Genomic DNA, 14,386 nt, shown 5'->3' on the forward strand with positions numbered 1-14,386 from the left:
AAAAATTAGCTGGGTGTGGTGGCAGGTGCCTATAGTCCCAGCTACTTGGGAGGCTGAGGCAGGAGAATCACTTGAACCCAGGAGATGGAGGCTGCAGTGAGCCGAGATTGCACCACTGCACTCCAGCCTGGGTGACAGAGCAAGACTCCATCTCAAAAAATAAGTAAATAAAGAAAATACAAAAAATTAGCCAGCCGTGGCAGCATGCATCTGTAGTCCCAGCTACTCAGGAGGCTGAGGCAGGAGAATCGCTTGAATCCAGGAGGCGGAGGTTGCAGTGAACCAAGATAATGTCACTGCATTGCACTCCAGCCTAGGCGACAGAGCGAGACTCCATCTCCCAAAAAAACCCACAAAGCCTTCAACCCAGAAGAGATTAGCAGATTCTTGAAAACTGACAGAATTGAGATGTAAAGCCCCAGACATTGTAGTTAAGCCATAGGTTCTCAAAGACCAGTCCCAGCTTACATTTTTCTACGACTTAGATGTTTTTTCCAGAACAGCCATGATAAATTGATGACACAGAATCTCTAGAAGTATGAAGTAGACCCAGCCACCACCTCAGCCTCTGCAAATGTGGAGCTTATGTCATGCACTGAATTGCTAGTCGTGCTGATGACAGACGTCAGAGTGGCAGTGCCTGCACGTGTGGAATTATAACACTGAACAAGCAGGGCTGAGGGCATGTTTTCAGAAAGCCATTTTCTTTGTCTCATGCCACCCCTTAAATCGTCATTTATTCTTTCAGAAAGTATTTATCAAGTCTCAGGTATTGTTCTAGTCTCTGGGGTTAAAGCAGGAGGCAGGACAGATTACTTTCCTTCCCTTGTGGAGTTTGCAGTAGGTGGGGAGACAGACAATAAAATAGTAGTTATGGCCAGATGCAGTTGCTCAGCTCTTCTAATCCCAGCACTTTGGGAGGCTGAGGCAGGAGGATCACTTGAGTCCGGGGGTTTAAGACAAGCCTGGGCAACATAGTGAGACCCCATCTCTATAAAAAAGAAAATAGTAGTTTTGAGTGAAGGGATAGAGGAAATGGTCTGGGACATGGTATTTGAGGGTTCCTGGCATTGATGAGTGAGTCAGGAGCTGAGTGGGCAATGTCTTACTGGGTTTCCTCAAGTCAAATCACACACACAGGCAAATTCTGTAGGCTTGCATGCATGCTTGAGTCATAGCTGAGATTCCTTTGATCCAGTGATTCCTAAATTAAGTCATATAAAACACTGCTCAGGGCTTGTGCATTAAGCCTTTTTATTTGCTTAAACACAAATACCACTGTGGCTTCACTGTGGCTTTCGCTGAGTCCGGGCGTCGAGCCTCCTGATTCAGTGAGTGCTTTAAAAAGGGGGTGATGTGGGCGACACAACCTGGGGCCAGCCTCTTTTCCAAGGAGCTTGCCAAGCTTTTCTGCCTCAGAGGGGCCCCTGTTCACAGATGCCACCTCCAAATGCTCAGAAACTTCTAGATTGGTTTGGATTAAGAAACTCATCCTTTAAAATATAAACATCCTTTTTGGATGGTAAGATCACTCACATTATGAATTATTTCATTGTGATTGAATGATTTAGCTTTTATTTATTACCTGGCAAGGCACTTGGAGCCTTGAGGCAATGAGATTTTCATCAGAAAAACAAAGTAATCTGGAAGAATGGGGTCCTCACATTGAGGACAGACCTGGGGCAGTGGAGAGGGGTGTGTGGGGGATTTGGATGGTGAGGGGATGTGATAGCACAGGTGGGGATGGGCAGCAAGGGAGAGGAATTCCAACGAAGAGGAACTTTGCCCCACAGTTTTGCCATCATCCCACTCTGCACATCATCTCACCGTCTGCCTGAAGGCCCCATGCGGAGTACCTCCAGAAGAACCCAGAGCCATCCTGGGAGTTCCCACCGCACAGGTTTCCTAGCCTTTGCTCCACACAGGCAAGCAGCTTTACCAGGCGGGAGAGCCAGGCCCCCACCGCAAGACCTGTGGCAATTCCAGGGGACTTTCTGGCTTTCCAGACCTAAGTGGAGCGGACCTGACTCTGTCAGGATTGTAGTTCAAGCAGGCTTGGCATCCGCAAGGACCTTCTCAGGTCAGAAGCAGGTTCTCAGGGGAATCAGTGAGCCCGCAAGACCCTCAGCCCAGGTTCTGTGGCTGCCTGAAAGTCCGCATGAACCCAGGTGGGCACCTGTGTGTTGTGAGACAACAGCACAGCCATTTTGGTTTCAGCTTTTGGCAAACGGTGTCTATTTTGTATATTCCTAGAAACATTAAAATACCATGCCCATTTTGACAACAGTAGAAGTAATTGCCTACTTCTGCTTAGAAAATGTAAAAGAGAAAAACAATGCCAAGCTTCTTTTTGGTTTCAACCTCTAGGTCTAAAATGATGGCCTGTGGAGTCCGTCTGTCTTTTAGTTTATAGTAATGATCATTGGTAGGGGCTAATTGATATAACTTCCCTTGAAATCTGCTGGTTGGTGTTTTACCAGATGAAATCTATGGGAACAGCTTGATTTCTACTGTGATCGACAGTTGCAACTGCTCAGACTCCAGTGACATTGAGCTGAGTGATGACTGGGCTGCCAAGAAATCTCCCAAAATCTCCAGAGCTAGCAAATCACCCAAACTCCCAAGGTAATCTCAGTCTTTGGGGAGATCGTCCTTTCTTGTGCCTCTGAATATGTGTGTTTGTGCCTGCAACAGAATCCCATTGAAACTGACCAGAAGAGTCAAAGAGCAACCTCCCTGCCTTTTCTTCCAGAAGATTCCAGCTGGAATAATTACAACTTCTATTTGTTTTGTTTTGTTTTGTTTTGTTTTGTTTCCTTCGGGATAGACAAAGATACCCAGTAGAAGTTTGCTACACCCTCAGAACTTCTCTAGGGGTTAGCAGTGATGGTGGGTGGCAGAGGGGTGGCCATAGTTCCCGGGCTTATATGTTTTTTCTTATAGTTTGAGAAAAGGAAGAAAAAGGTTCACCTGTGGATGTAACATGTTGAAGAGAATGCCAGATAAGATGCCTGTAATGCCGGAGCCGGGCACAGTGGCTCACGCCTGTAATCCCAGCACTTTGGGAGGCCGAGGCGGGTGGATCACGAGGTCAAGAGATCTGGACCATCCTGGTCAACATGGTGAAACCCCGTCCCTACTAAAAATACAAAAATTAGCCAGGCGTGGTGGCGGGTGCCTGTAGTCCCAGCTACTCAGGAGGCTGAGGCAGGAGAATCACTTGAATCCGGTAAGCGGAGGTTGCAGAGCCGAGATTGTGCCACTGCACTTCAGCCCGGCAATAGAGCAAGACTGCATCTCAAATAAATAAATAAATAATAAATAAATGCCTGTAATGCCGTAATTGGGAAACATCAACACATCACATCCACTGTAGAACCTTTTTCTTCACTAAGATTTCTAGTTTTAATTCTGTGATTTTTTTTCTGATGCCATGAAAAACTAAGGTATAAGTTACATACAGATACACATCTGTCCAAATCGTAAACACCTAGCTCATTGTACAAGGGCTATCCCAGTGTCTTCCCCCAAGTTCAAGATAAAAGACATGTCATCATCCCGGAAAGTCCGCCTGTGCTCCCTCCATTTGATACCCACTCCCTAGAAGTAATCACTCTTCTGACTTCCATCATCAGCTTTGCTTGTTCTTAAACTTCATATGAATAGAGTCAAACGATATGTTCTCTTTGTATCTGGCTCTTTTTTTTTTATTGCTCAGTGTAATGATTTTGAGAGTCATAATGTTGTTGCATGTATCAGTAGTTTGTTTTTCTTTATTGCTCCGTGGTATGCCATTGTAATGATTATACTACAATTAGTTTATTTTGTTTACCAATCAATGGATATTTGGTAGTTTCCAGTTTGAGGCTATTATGAACAAATCCATGATAAACATTCTTATACAAGTCTTTTTGTGGACATGTGCGCTCATTTCTCTTGGATATAAACTTGGGAAAGGAGTTGCATGGTCATGGGTTAGATACATGTTAAAGTTTATTAGAAACTGCCGAGCAGTATTCCAGGGTAGCCGCACCCATGTAAATCCCCACCAGCAATTTCCAAGAGAGTCTCAGTTTCTTCCATCCTCAGCAGCGGCTCTGTTGTCATTTTTTAGAAATAATTCTACCTTGTTCTGATAGGTGTAGTGGCATCTCATTTCAGTTTAATTCTGATATCTCCAGTGATGGATGCTGCTTCGTTTGCATGTTTCTTGGCCACTTGGCTGTCTTCTTCTTTTGTGAAGTGTCTGTTCAAGTCTTCTGCCCAATTTATTATTGGGTTGTTTTATTGAGTTGTAAGAGTTCTTTCTTTCTTTTTTTTTTTTTTTTTTTTTTGAGAAGGAGTCTCGCTCTGTTGCCCAGGCTGGTGTGCAGTGGCACGATCTCGGGTCACTGCAACCTCCATCTCCTGGGTTCAAACAATTCTCCTGCCTCAGCCTCCCAAGTAGCTGGGACTACAGGCTTGTGCCACCATGACCGGCTAATTTTTTGTATTTCTAGTAGAGACAAGGTTTCACCATGTTAGCCAGGATGGTCTCAATCTCCTGACCTCATGATCCGCCTACCTCGGCCTCCCAAGGTGCTGGGATTACAGGTGTGAGCCACTGCACCTGGCCCAGGCTCCTGTGTACCCTCCCCTCCCTTTAGAGCAATCACTACAGGGGCATCTGAATGTCTCATTCTTTTTTGTTGTTGTTTTTTCGAGCTGGAGTCTTGCTCTGTCGCCCAGGCTGGAGTGCAGTGGCGTGATCTTGGCTCACTGCAACCTCCACCTCCTGGGTTCAAGTGACTCTCCTGCTTCAGCCTCCTGAGTAGCTGGGACTATAGGCAAGCGCCACCACGCCCAGCTAATTTTTGTATTTTTTAGTAGAGATGGGGTTTCACCATATTGGCCAGGATGGTCTCAAACTCCTGACCTTGTGATCCGCCCGCCTTGGCCTCCCTAAGTGCTGGGATTACAGGTGTGAGCCACCGCACCCAGCCAAGAGTTCTTTCTTCTAGATTTGAATCCTTTGTCAGATATCTGTATGGCCATATAGTCCAGCACGTGGCATTCTTCTTTTGTGGTTAGTGCTTTCTGTGTCCTGTTCGGGATGTCTTTGATTACCTAAGGTCATGAAGCCCTTCTTCAGTTCTCTTCCAGCAGCTTTCTAGTTTTAGCTTTCGTGCTTATGGATTAATTTTTGTGTTTGGTATGATTAGAGGTAAATGCTCATTTTTTAAATATGCAGATATCCAGTTACTCTAGCAATCTGATTGATGTCTTTTTTCATCTTTGTTCCAGAGCTTGTTAAAATTGCATGTAACATTATGAACTTTCCTATATTTCCAAAGTGCTTTTTTCCCATTATGTAAGCAGAGAGGACATCTAATGCATGCAGCTAAATCCTTCACCTTTAAACGTCCTCTTCAGGTTGCCGTCTTCCTGTGGCTGGACCTCCTCCTGCTGTCCTTTACCCATTTGGACCCTCCACACAGCAGCCAGGCTAATTGTCCCAGATCATAGCTTTAGGGAGCTCAATCTGCCATCCTCCCACTCCTCAGGAGCCCAGAGTTTCTCATCAAGCTCAAAACCAGTATATATGAGACTTAATGCATTTTTTCATAGACTGTTTTAAACCTTACCATACTCATTTTAATCACACTGTCTTTGGGGTAGACTGTCATTAAACATGTGTGTCTCCATGTTACAAATAAAGGGACTGAGAAGCAGAGATACAACATGGGATCAAAAGGCAGCCAAAAAATTTTACTAATTTGATTTAAATATTGCAGATGGTGAAATGCTAGATAAATTTGTTGAAATTCACACTGTTGCAGAAAAAATTATAAGAATCACTGGCCTTAGGGTAAGAAATGACTTGTCCCACCTGCCATTTTCCCAGGACTGATTGTGCAGGCCCCTGGCAGAAGGCCATTTCCACGCTTGCTCCAAGGCAACAGAGAGTGAAAGACAGTTAATTCTTTGAGTTCCTTACAAATGGATCGCTGGATCTCATTTCAGTGTATACTAAGTATATTTTGAGATGGGGTCTTGCTCTGTCGTCCAGGCTCAAGTGGAGTTGTGTAATCGTAGCTCATTGCAGCCTTGAACTCCTGGGCTCAAGCGATCCTCCTGCCTCAGCCTCCCAAGCAGCTGGGACTGCAGGTGTGTGCCACCACACCCAGTTTCTCAATATATTTTAAAATGTATATTATTCAATGTAAAGTTGTCATTCTTTCCTCATATTCATAAAGCAAAAGCAAGGGGAGAGCTTTGTTAAATTCGGGCACTGGCTGCAGGGTGAGAGCCCAGCACCCAGGCTGGCTGTCCAGAAAAAGAAAGGAGTGTTGGAGTCAGGGCCATGCTCACCGTTCCCGCCACGGGTGCCTGACCCCTCCTGGCCTTGCCTCCCCAGGATCAGCATTGAGGCCCGCAAGTCCCCCAAGCTGCCCCGGGCTGCTCAGGAGCTCTCCCGGTCCCCACGGTTGCCCCTGCGCAAGCCCTCTGTGGGCTCGCCCAGCCTGACTCGGAGAGAGTTTCCTTTTGAAGACATCACTCAGGTAGGAGCCCCCAGTTACCCTGCCTTGCTCCCCTCCTCCTGGGGGCTATGCCCAGAGGGCCCCTTCCTACCCACTGCCTGCACTGCTCACTGCCACCATGGGTCCCTGAGCTCTGCTCCACATCCTGCACACCACCTACTACCTCAGGAGTAGCCCTCAGGTGGAGCTCTGGCTTCTCCACCTGTGTCCCTCAGCCAGTTCTGATCTTGCAGTGATGGTGGGAGAGAACCTCCCACTTCCCATCACAGCTCCCACCGTCCAGCCCTGCCTGCCTTTCCCTCCTGGTCCCTCAGTGCCCCCTCACCCTCCGGGTGCTGCAGCCACACCTGATTCTCACCTGCCCCATGCCTTGCCCTGCCTAGATTGTCACCACCCCACCTCCTCCTCGTTTCTGCCCCATGCTTCCAGATGGAACTCCACCACCACCTCTGCTGTGACGGCCTCCTACCCTGGCTTAGCCGGGAGGGGCCGACACACCTGGTGTAGAACTACCTTATGACATTGCTCAGTGACTTCTTTATATACAGATCATTACAAGCTTTATCTTCTTCATCAGGTTTAAGCTCCTTAAGGGGCTGTATTTTGTCCATCTTTATTTTTGCCCTTGCATACATACCTTAGGCATAATAATTTCTTAAATTTTTAAAAATTTAATTGAATGAGAAAACAAATGGTGGGTAGTTTCAGGACATACTGGTACCAATGCAACCGATGTTTTCAGGAGAAATATCAACGATAAAAATGGATTCAGAATTAGATCCCTTTCTACGCCTCTTTAAATCACACACCTGTGGACATACTGGGACACACCTCCACCTTTCCCCCAGCTCGATGCGCCCCCACTCACTGCTGCCTGCCTGGCTGCCCTCATTAGCTTCTGATCTTGCAAATGGTAGATGAGGTAGGGAATGGGTGTTTCTTGCAGTGCACACTCGTGGCTTGTTAAGTAATAAATATTAACATTCTTACTAAGTGACCAGTTGAAAATACGGAAATAGATTGTGATTTCTTCTTTTTTCTTTTCTTCCCACCGCAGCACAACTATCTTGCTCAGGTCACGTCTAATATCTGGGGAACCAAATTTAAGATTGTGGGCTTGGCTGCTTTCCTGCCAACCAACCTCGGTGCAGGTAAAAATCATGTCCTCTTCTCTCATTGTCCCAGTTGGAACAAACTAAAACGTCCAGTTTCCACCTTTAGTGGCTTAAACGAGAAGATGAACTTTTAAGACAGCAAAAGATTAGCGTGTATTTTACCTCTAAACCTTAACTTCGCCACAGTGGTTTCACAAAAATTAGAATTCTCACTCACATTGGCTTTTTGCCAGTGGCATTTTTTTTTTTTTTAAATCTTTTAACTTTTTTTTTGAGATAGTGTCTTGCCCAGGCTGGAGTATAGTGACACGATCACAGCTCACTGCAGACTTGACCTGGCCTCAAGTGATCCTCCTGCCTCAGCCCCCAAAGTAGCTGGGATTACAGGTTCGCGCCACCATGCCCAGCTAATTTTTGTATTTTTTGTAGAGACAGGGTTTCACCACATTGTCCATGCTGGTCTCAAACTCCTGAGCTCAAGCAATTTACCCACCTCAGCCTTCCAAAGTGCTGGGATGACAGGCATGAGCCATCACGCCTGGTCGCCAGCGGGATTTTCATTTTTTGCTATAAGCCCTGACTCATAAAAACAATAGAAATATTAAAATGATAGCAATAGCCAAAATTTGTATCACAGCTCTCATAGATTTCTCAAAACTTTGACTTCTAGGCCTTTTGCTGTGGGCGGATTTTTGGTAAACTCCTGAAGAAAGTGGAGAAGAAAGCATTAGAGACTATAAGTAGTTAGCTAAGGCTGAGTGCAGTGGCTCATGCCTGTAATCCCAGCACTTTGGGAGGACAAGGTTGGCAGATCACCTGAGTTTGGGAGTTTGAGACCAGCCTGACCAACATGGAGAACCTTTCTCTTCTAAAAATACAAAATTAGCCAGGCATGGTGGTGCATGCCTGTAATCCTAGCTACTTGGGAGGCTGAGGCAGGAGAATCGCTTGAACCCAGGGCGCGGAGGTTGCTGTGAGCCGAGATCACGCCACTGCACTCCAGCCTGGGCAACACGAGCGAAACTATGTCTCAAGAAAAAAAAAGATTAGCTGACTATTGGTACAATTCTTAGTGGTAAATTGTTCTGAATTTCATTTGTCAGTACTAGATAAATACCCTGTCCATGGCAAGTTTGAAACAGAGGAAAACTGAGCCAAGGGAGTAAAAGCCAGGCCAGAACATGAACATGTATTCGGATCTGCCCTCCTGCCCAAATGAGTTGCAGTACCTTGTTATATTTACCCCAGAGACAGTAATGACGTGAAAATGGCAGAAGGTCCATTCCAGAGCAACTTCCTTCTGTTGGGGAGGTCCCTATGTGAGTTGAGGAGCTGTGTTGCTCCCCGCATCTTTCCCAGTTGCAGAATCACTGCATGTCGTACACGTCTGCCTGCAAGGCCAGCTCAGCCAGGGGGGCCGTGGCCCTCCATTTTGAGCGTGCTGTGCGTAACCTACTAAAACTGCTTTTGAAAAATTCTGAATCTGTGTATGAGTTGTATGAAGCAACTCATACACAGATCCTTTAAAATAAATTATTCTTACAGATTAGATGTTAGGAAGACCTATTGCTATGAGGCATTTCAGAGATTTTTTAAATAGCGCTGCATTTGAGTTTTTCATTTTGAAGTTTCTGAGCTCAAAGAAAAAGAGGAATAAAATTTAAACATAAAACTGACTTAGGGAATCACAATGGACCATCCCTGTACATAATGCAAATAAATCTCTCATAATATTTTCAGCAACCTGGAAACACTCTGATGACCACAAATGCTTGTTGTTCAGTTACTCGTTAGTGCCCTATTGATTAGATAAGGCTGATTTTTAATAACTACTGTTTAGCTATCATGATTATTCCCACATCAGTAAGCTGAGAACTTAGCCATCTGCCTATGGTAAATATTGAAAAAGGGAATGGAAGTGAGAATTTACTAAATGGGTCTTTTCATTCTTGGATGTTGAGAAGGTCCACAGATAAGCCAGTAAAGATCTTACAGTGAGAGAGCATGTGAGAGCCTTTGAGACAATGCTGGCCTTTTTTGGGGGGTGCAGGGAGATAGGGCCTGGCTCTGTCACCCATGCTAGAGTGCAGTGGCGCCACCACAGCTCACTGCAGCCTCAAGCTCCTGCACTCGAGTGATTCTCCCACCTCAGCCTGTACTAGCTAGGACTATAGACGAGGCACATGCCACCATGCCCAGCTAATTTTTTAAAATTTTTGGTTGAGATAGGACTTCACTATTTTGTCCAGGCTGGTCTTAAACTCCTGGCTTCAAGCCATACCCCCATCTTGGCCTCTCAAAGTGCTGGAATTACAGGTGCGAGCTACCATGCTCATCCTGACCTTTTTAAAAATAGTATTTTGATCCATAGAGCTACTTTGTCAAGCTAAAAGAATTTTCCACTTGATTCTATTAATACTAGAGAACAGAAATTAACTATTGAATACTAGAAGGTATGTTATATGTGGTACCACATTAAATAATCTTTTCAAAGACAGTATATGGCACTCTAGTGAACTTAAAAAGTGAGTGCTGTTCCCCAGGTTAGATAATTTGTTTTCTTTCTTTAGAATGATCTGGCCCATGAAATTTTTTTATTTTGAATTTTTGGCATTTTAACAATACACAGTAGATTCTACTAGTAAAAATCTCTGTCATTCTCACCATCAGCCACCTACTTTTCTTTCCTGGAGGTAACTGATGGTATTTTTCTAATCCCTCCTAGAATTTTTTTTAAAATTGCTTTGTCAATGTGAACAACAAAGAATAGCACTTTAATACATTCATTCTTAAGTCATATGGAACCACACAGAATTTTTAAACCAAAATTCATATTCTCTTTCCTTTGTGGACAAGAGACAGAAACACATGCCTAGGGCCTTTCCTGCCGTTGGGCAGGAGAAGTTACCTTAGCCCATACCAGTCCATGGGCCAGCCCCGCAAAGATGCTTCGACAAAGGAGGCCTGCTGTGCCGCAGTCATGCTGCAGGTCAGCCGCTAAGTGTTAAGGTGACCGCCATGGAGCTAGAATAAAGAAGCTTTGTGCTACCTGTCTTACAGGAGAGACTACTGAACACAAAAGCAAGTTCACAGGGCAGTTTCACCCCGACTTTAGCTACTGTGAAACTTAAATTCAGATTCATTATATTTAAACTTATTTTGTCTCCTCTAAATATTTTAGTTGCAATCTAGGTCTTCTCCTACATGTCCCTGTTAATCAAATTAAATCTTGAGGTTTAAAAAAAAAAACTGTGTGGAAATTCCCTATAAATCTCTATCCTGATGGTTAGATTAAAATTGAAAGCCAGTAAACCAAGGTTCCAGCTGAAATGAAGGCTATGTTTTATTCCTACATGAAACCATGCCACCCCCATCTCAACATTGCTTTCACACAGTTTCTTGGTTGCCCAAGCTTCCCTTGTTTGGCAGTCTGGTTGTCACAACTATTTCCATTCAATCATCCTTCTGACTGCAAATGAGGTTTTTAAAAAATATGTTTTTATACCCTAGCTTATTCCAAAAGAAATGATTTGTGTCTAAAATGTTTTTAACATTTGAAATTTGTAGTTCTGTAGATAAACCATTGGCAAGGAGGCCAAGCTAGACCAGGAATCTGCTGTTACTGAATCCAGAACTGTGGCTAGTATGGTCGCATTGAGTACTAGGGAGAAATGAAGAGCTCCTCTCAGCCTCTGGGCCCTGCCTACACAGATCTGTCTTCTGATGGCAGGGAAACTGCAGCGCGCTCTTCTTCCTGTGACTCTCTTGACGCTTTGGCTCTGCTCTGGTGTGTCTCTGTTAACTGTGCCCTTCTTTTTCCCCACCAGTAATCTATAAAACCAGCCTCCTGCATCTCCAGCCGCGGCAGATGACCATTTATCTCCCAGAAGTTCGGAAGATTTCCATGGACTATATTAATTTACCTGTCTTCAACCCAAATGTTTTCAGTGAAGATGAAGATGATTTACCAGGTGTGTTCACATACATGAACGTGTTTGTCACGGTCCCTCTGTCAGTAGATCACGCAAGGGGGACAGAGTGGCAAGTTGTTGAGGATTTCAGTCTGCTACCTGGGTTTGGAAAAGGTATCCCTGCCTCAGTAAGGTTGGTAGATGTGATGGCGTGTCCCAGAGGAAAAGTCACAGGTTGGCACCAGTGTTGGCAGGAGGGGAGCTGCTGGAGCACAGATGGTTCCAGTGGCAGCGGCGCCTTGTGTTTTCGGAGCACAGTTCTAACATCTGGCTTTATCCTCACAGCTATCCTCTTAGTCATGTGTCTGGATTCAGATAAGTTTGCGGGACTGATTGGGACTAAATAAAATCAGAACTGAGACCCAATCTCATTGATCTAGGCCAGCCTTCATCCTTTCAGTCCCTGCTGAGATAGTGGCTCACTGCAGCATTCCCATGGTGCGCACAGAGCCCAGTTTCTCAAATCTGCCCTGTGTCCAGGACGCAAAAGCCTTTACCTGGAACTACCTCTCTTCCACCGCAACCGCATGTCTCAGTGCACAGGGGCCTGGTCTGAGTTCAAGATAAAATCTGGTATACAATTTTTAAATTCCAGTTTTCAAATGGTAAATATCAATATCCATAGCATCTTAAGTTAATGTGTTTCCCGGTGGGGGGCTTCTTAAAGGATCCTATTTTGATTAATAGATTATAATGACTTCCAATTAGTCTGGCCAGTTAGTTGTGTGTAACTATTTCACTAGAGGGTACTTGAAAATAACTTGCTTTTCTAAGTAAAAGGCCACCTGAGATTTTATAGATACACAGACTCCTCTACTTCCAACAAAGCGGGCTCTGGAAGTCTCTCGTTTCTGAGCTAGAGGAACCCAGACATGGACCATGACTTCTCCAGTATATGGATGTCTGTGACCAGAGGGACTGGTTCTTGCAGTGGACATAGAGGGCCACCCATTTCAGCTTGGGCCCTCCTCCTCAGCTGGGCTCTGAACTTGAGAGAGTTGTTTACCTTCTGTCAGCCCAGTCTTTTTAACTGAAAAAAGAAAAAAAAATGATTTCTACTGCACTTTCCAACAATAGCCATCTTGCTTCTCTGATGGTGACCTCTCCTGCATGGGTGAGCAAATCTCCTAGGCTTATGTGGTCCTAATAGGCCAAGCTTACAGCCACATAAATACCTGTAGTTTGGTGAAGCCTCCCATACCTAAGCTTTCTAGTGCATCCCCTTCTACTTCAGAATCTTGGAATTAGAAGTATCTTTTAAACTTTCCCCTTAACGCTTTCCCTGTTCTCCTAAAATGCGAGGAATACAGCCCTCTCTAAGGTTCAGCTGTTGCTGCAGTTGTCGTTATTTTCTGTGGTTCTCAATGAGAGGAGGGAACATATTGTCTCAGGGATTACATTTAATGATGGTGACTCAGCGAAGAGGCTCTTCTTCCTTAAAGGGGAAGATGCCTGCCATCAGTGTTTCGTACAGACGAGAGAGCTTCTCCAAGAGGGATCTGAACAGGAATCATAGGAAACCTGAGACAGACCCAAATTTGTGTGGCCAGGGGAGAGTTATGTCTTACTAGGAGACCCCAAGGAAGGGCCAGCTTAGCTTTTGATAAACTAGCTGGCTTGATTCTGTAGTTCTTTTGACGAGAAGTCAGCCAGTGTCACATTTCCTAATCATGGACTAGCTGCCACACGATACTTATACCACACCTCAGATTTCTGGATCAGTGGCAGTTTTCTCTAAGGGAAAAGCCACAGGGTAGCACAGTGGGCCTAGAGGAGCCAGATGCAGAGTGCTCAGTGGGCACTTTAAACAGGGTGGTGCAGACAGTGGCTCTGAGCACCTGTCTGTAGATCGCTGTTCAAACGCACGCACGCTCCATTAAACTCTCACTGTGTACAAATAGGATATATTTATAGGGTTTAATTCAGCATGGCTCTACCTTACATACTGTTTGAAATGCTAAAAAGCAGATAAAGGCCAGGCAGGGTGGCTCACACCTGTAATCCCAGCCCTTTGGGAGACGAGGTGGGTGGATCACCTGAGGTCAGGAGTTTGGGACCAGCCTGGCCAACATGGCAAAACCCCATCTCTACTAAAAATACATAGCTGGGTGTGGTGGCGCTCGCCTACAGTCCCAGCTACTGGGGAGGCTGAGGCAGGAGAATCACTTGAACCCAGGAGGTAGAGGTTGCAGTGAGCTGAACTCCTGCCACTGCACGCCTGGGCGACAGAGCAAGACTCTGTCTTAAAAAAAAAAAAAAAAAAAAAAATTAGGAAATGATCCTTCATGTGATACTCAGATTCACTAGAAGATTCTTTTCATTGTTTTTTCTACCACATTTTACATGGTTCTATTTACAGAAACCTAATGTGCATACATTTCTTATACACATCTGTTGCATGACACTTTCCACACTATCCATCCCATAATCATGAATAGACCTATTCAGAGGCCTAGGCACTGCAAGTCCTCAGTGGAGGTTTTCCCTGTACCATTGCCCTCTTCTTGCATAAAAGGGTGGGTATTTTATGAATATCACCAGTAAAAAGCTTCTTCAGACATTTAATTATCTGTGATGGTGCCATTGAGGCACTGGTGCCAAGTTTAGAAGGTTCAAAAGTGAGTTAGTCGAAAAGTTCTGACAGTACCCTTAGCTAACAGACAGCAGCAGGCTGCCCTCAAGAACCCATCTCACTTGTGCAAGCAGGCCAGCTTTCCCCAAGCAGACGTCTCTGTCTCTGGCAATTTGCATTTTGTTTACAGAAGGAGACTGGATGAGT

At 45.0% G+C, this 14,386-nt stretch overlaps 1 protein-coding gene across 6 annotated transcripts in view; it reads left to right on the forward strand.

The window, feature by feature from the left end:
• The window catches only part of TULP4 (TUB like protein 4), a 273,493-nt gene that overhangs the window by 248,901 nt on the left and 10,206 nt on the right, over positions 1-14,386 (forward strand). For all 6 annotated transcript variants that reach the window (XM_063707985.1, XM_063707986.1, XM_031012088.3 and 3 more), the window contains 4 exons: positions 2,481-2,625; positions 6,398-6,542; positions 7,579-7,672; positions 11,464-11,607. In XM_063707985.1, coding sequence (XP_063564055.1) covers positions 2,481-2,625; positions 6,398-6,542; positions 7,579-7,672; positions 11,464-11,607 — 528 coding nt within the window. The remainder of the gene's footprint in view (positions 1-2,480; positions 2,626-6,397; positions 6,543-7,578; positions 7,673-11,463; positions 11,608-14,386) is intronic.

This window comes from Gorilla gorilla, chromosome 5, assembly GCF_029281585.2.
Source record: "Gorilla gorilla gorilla isolate KB3781 chromosome 5, NHGRI_mGorGor1-v2.1_pri, whole genome shotgun sequence".
In the NCBI taxonomy this organism is placed as follows: domain Eukaryota; kingdom Metazoa; phylum Chordata; class Mammalia; order Primates; family Hominidae; genus Gorilla; species Gorilla gorilla.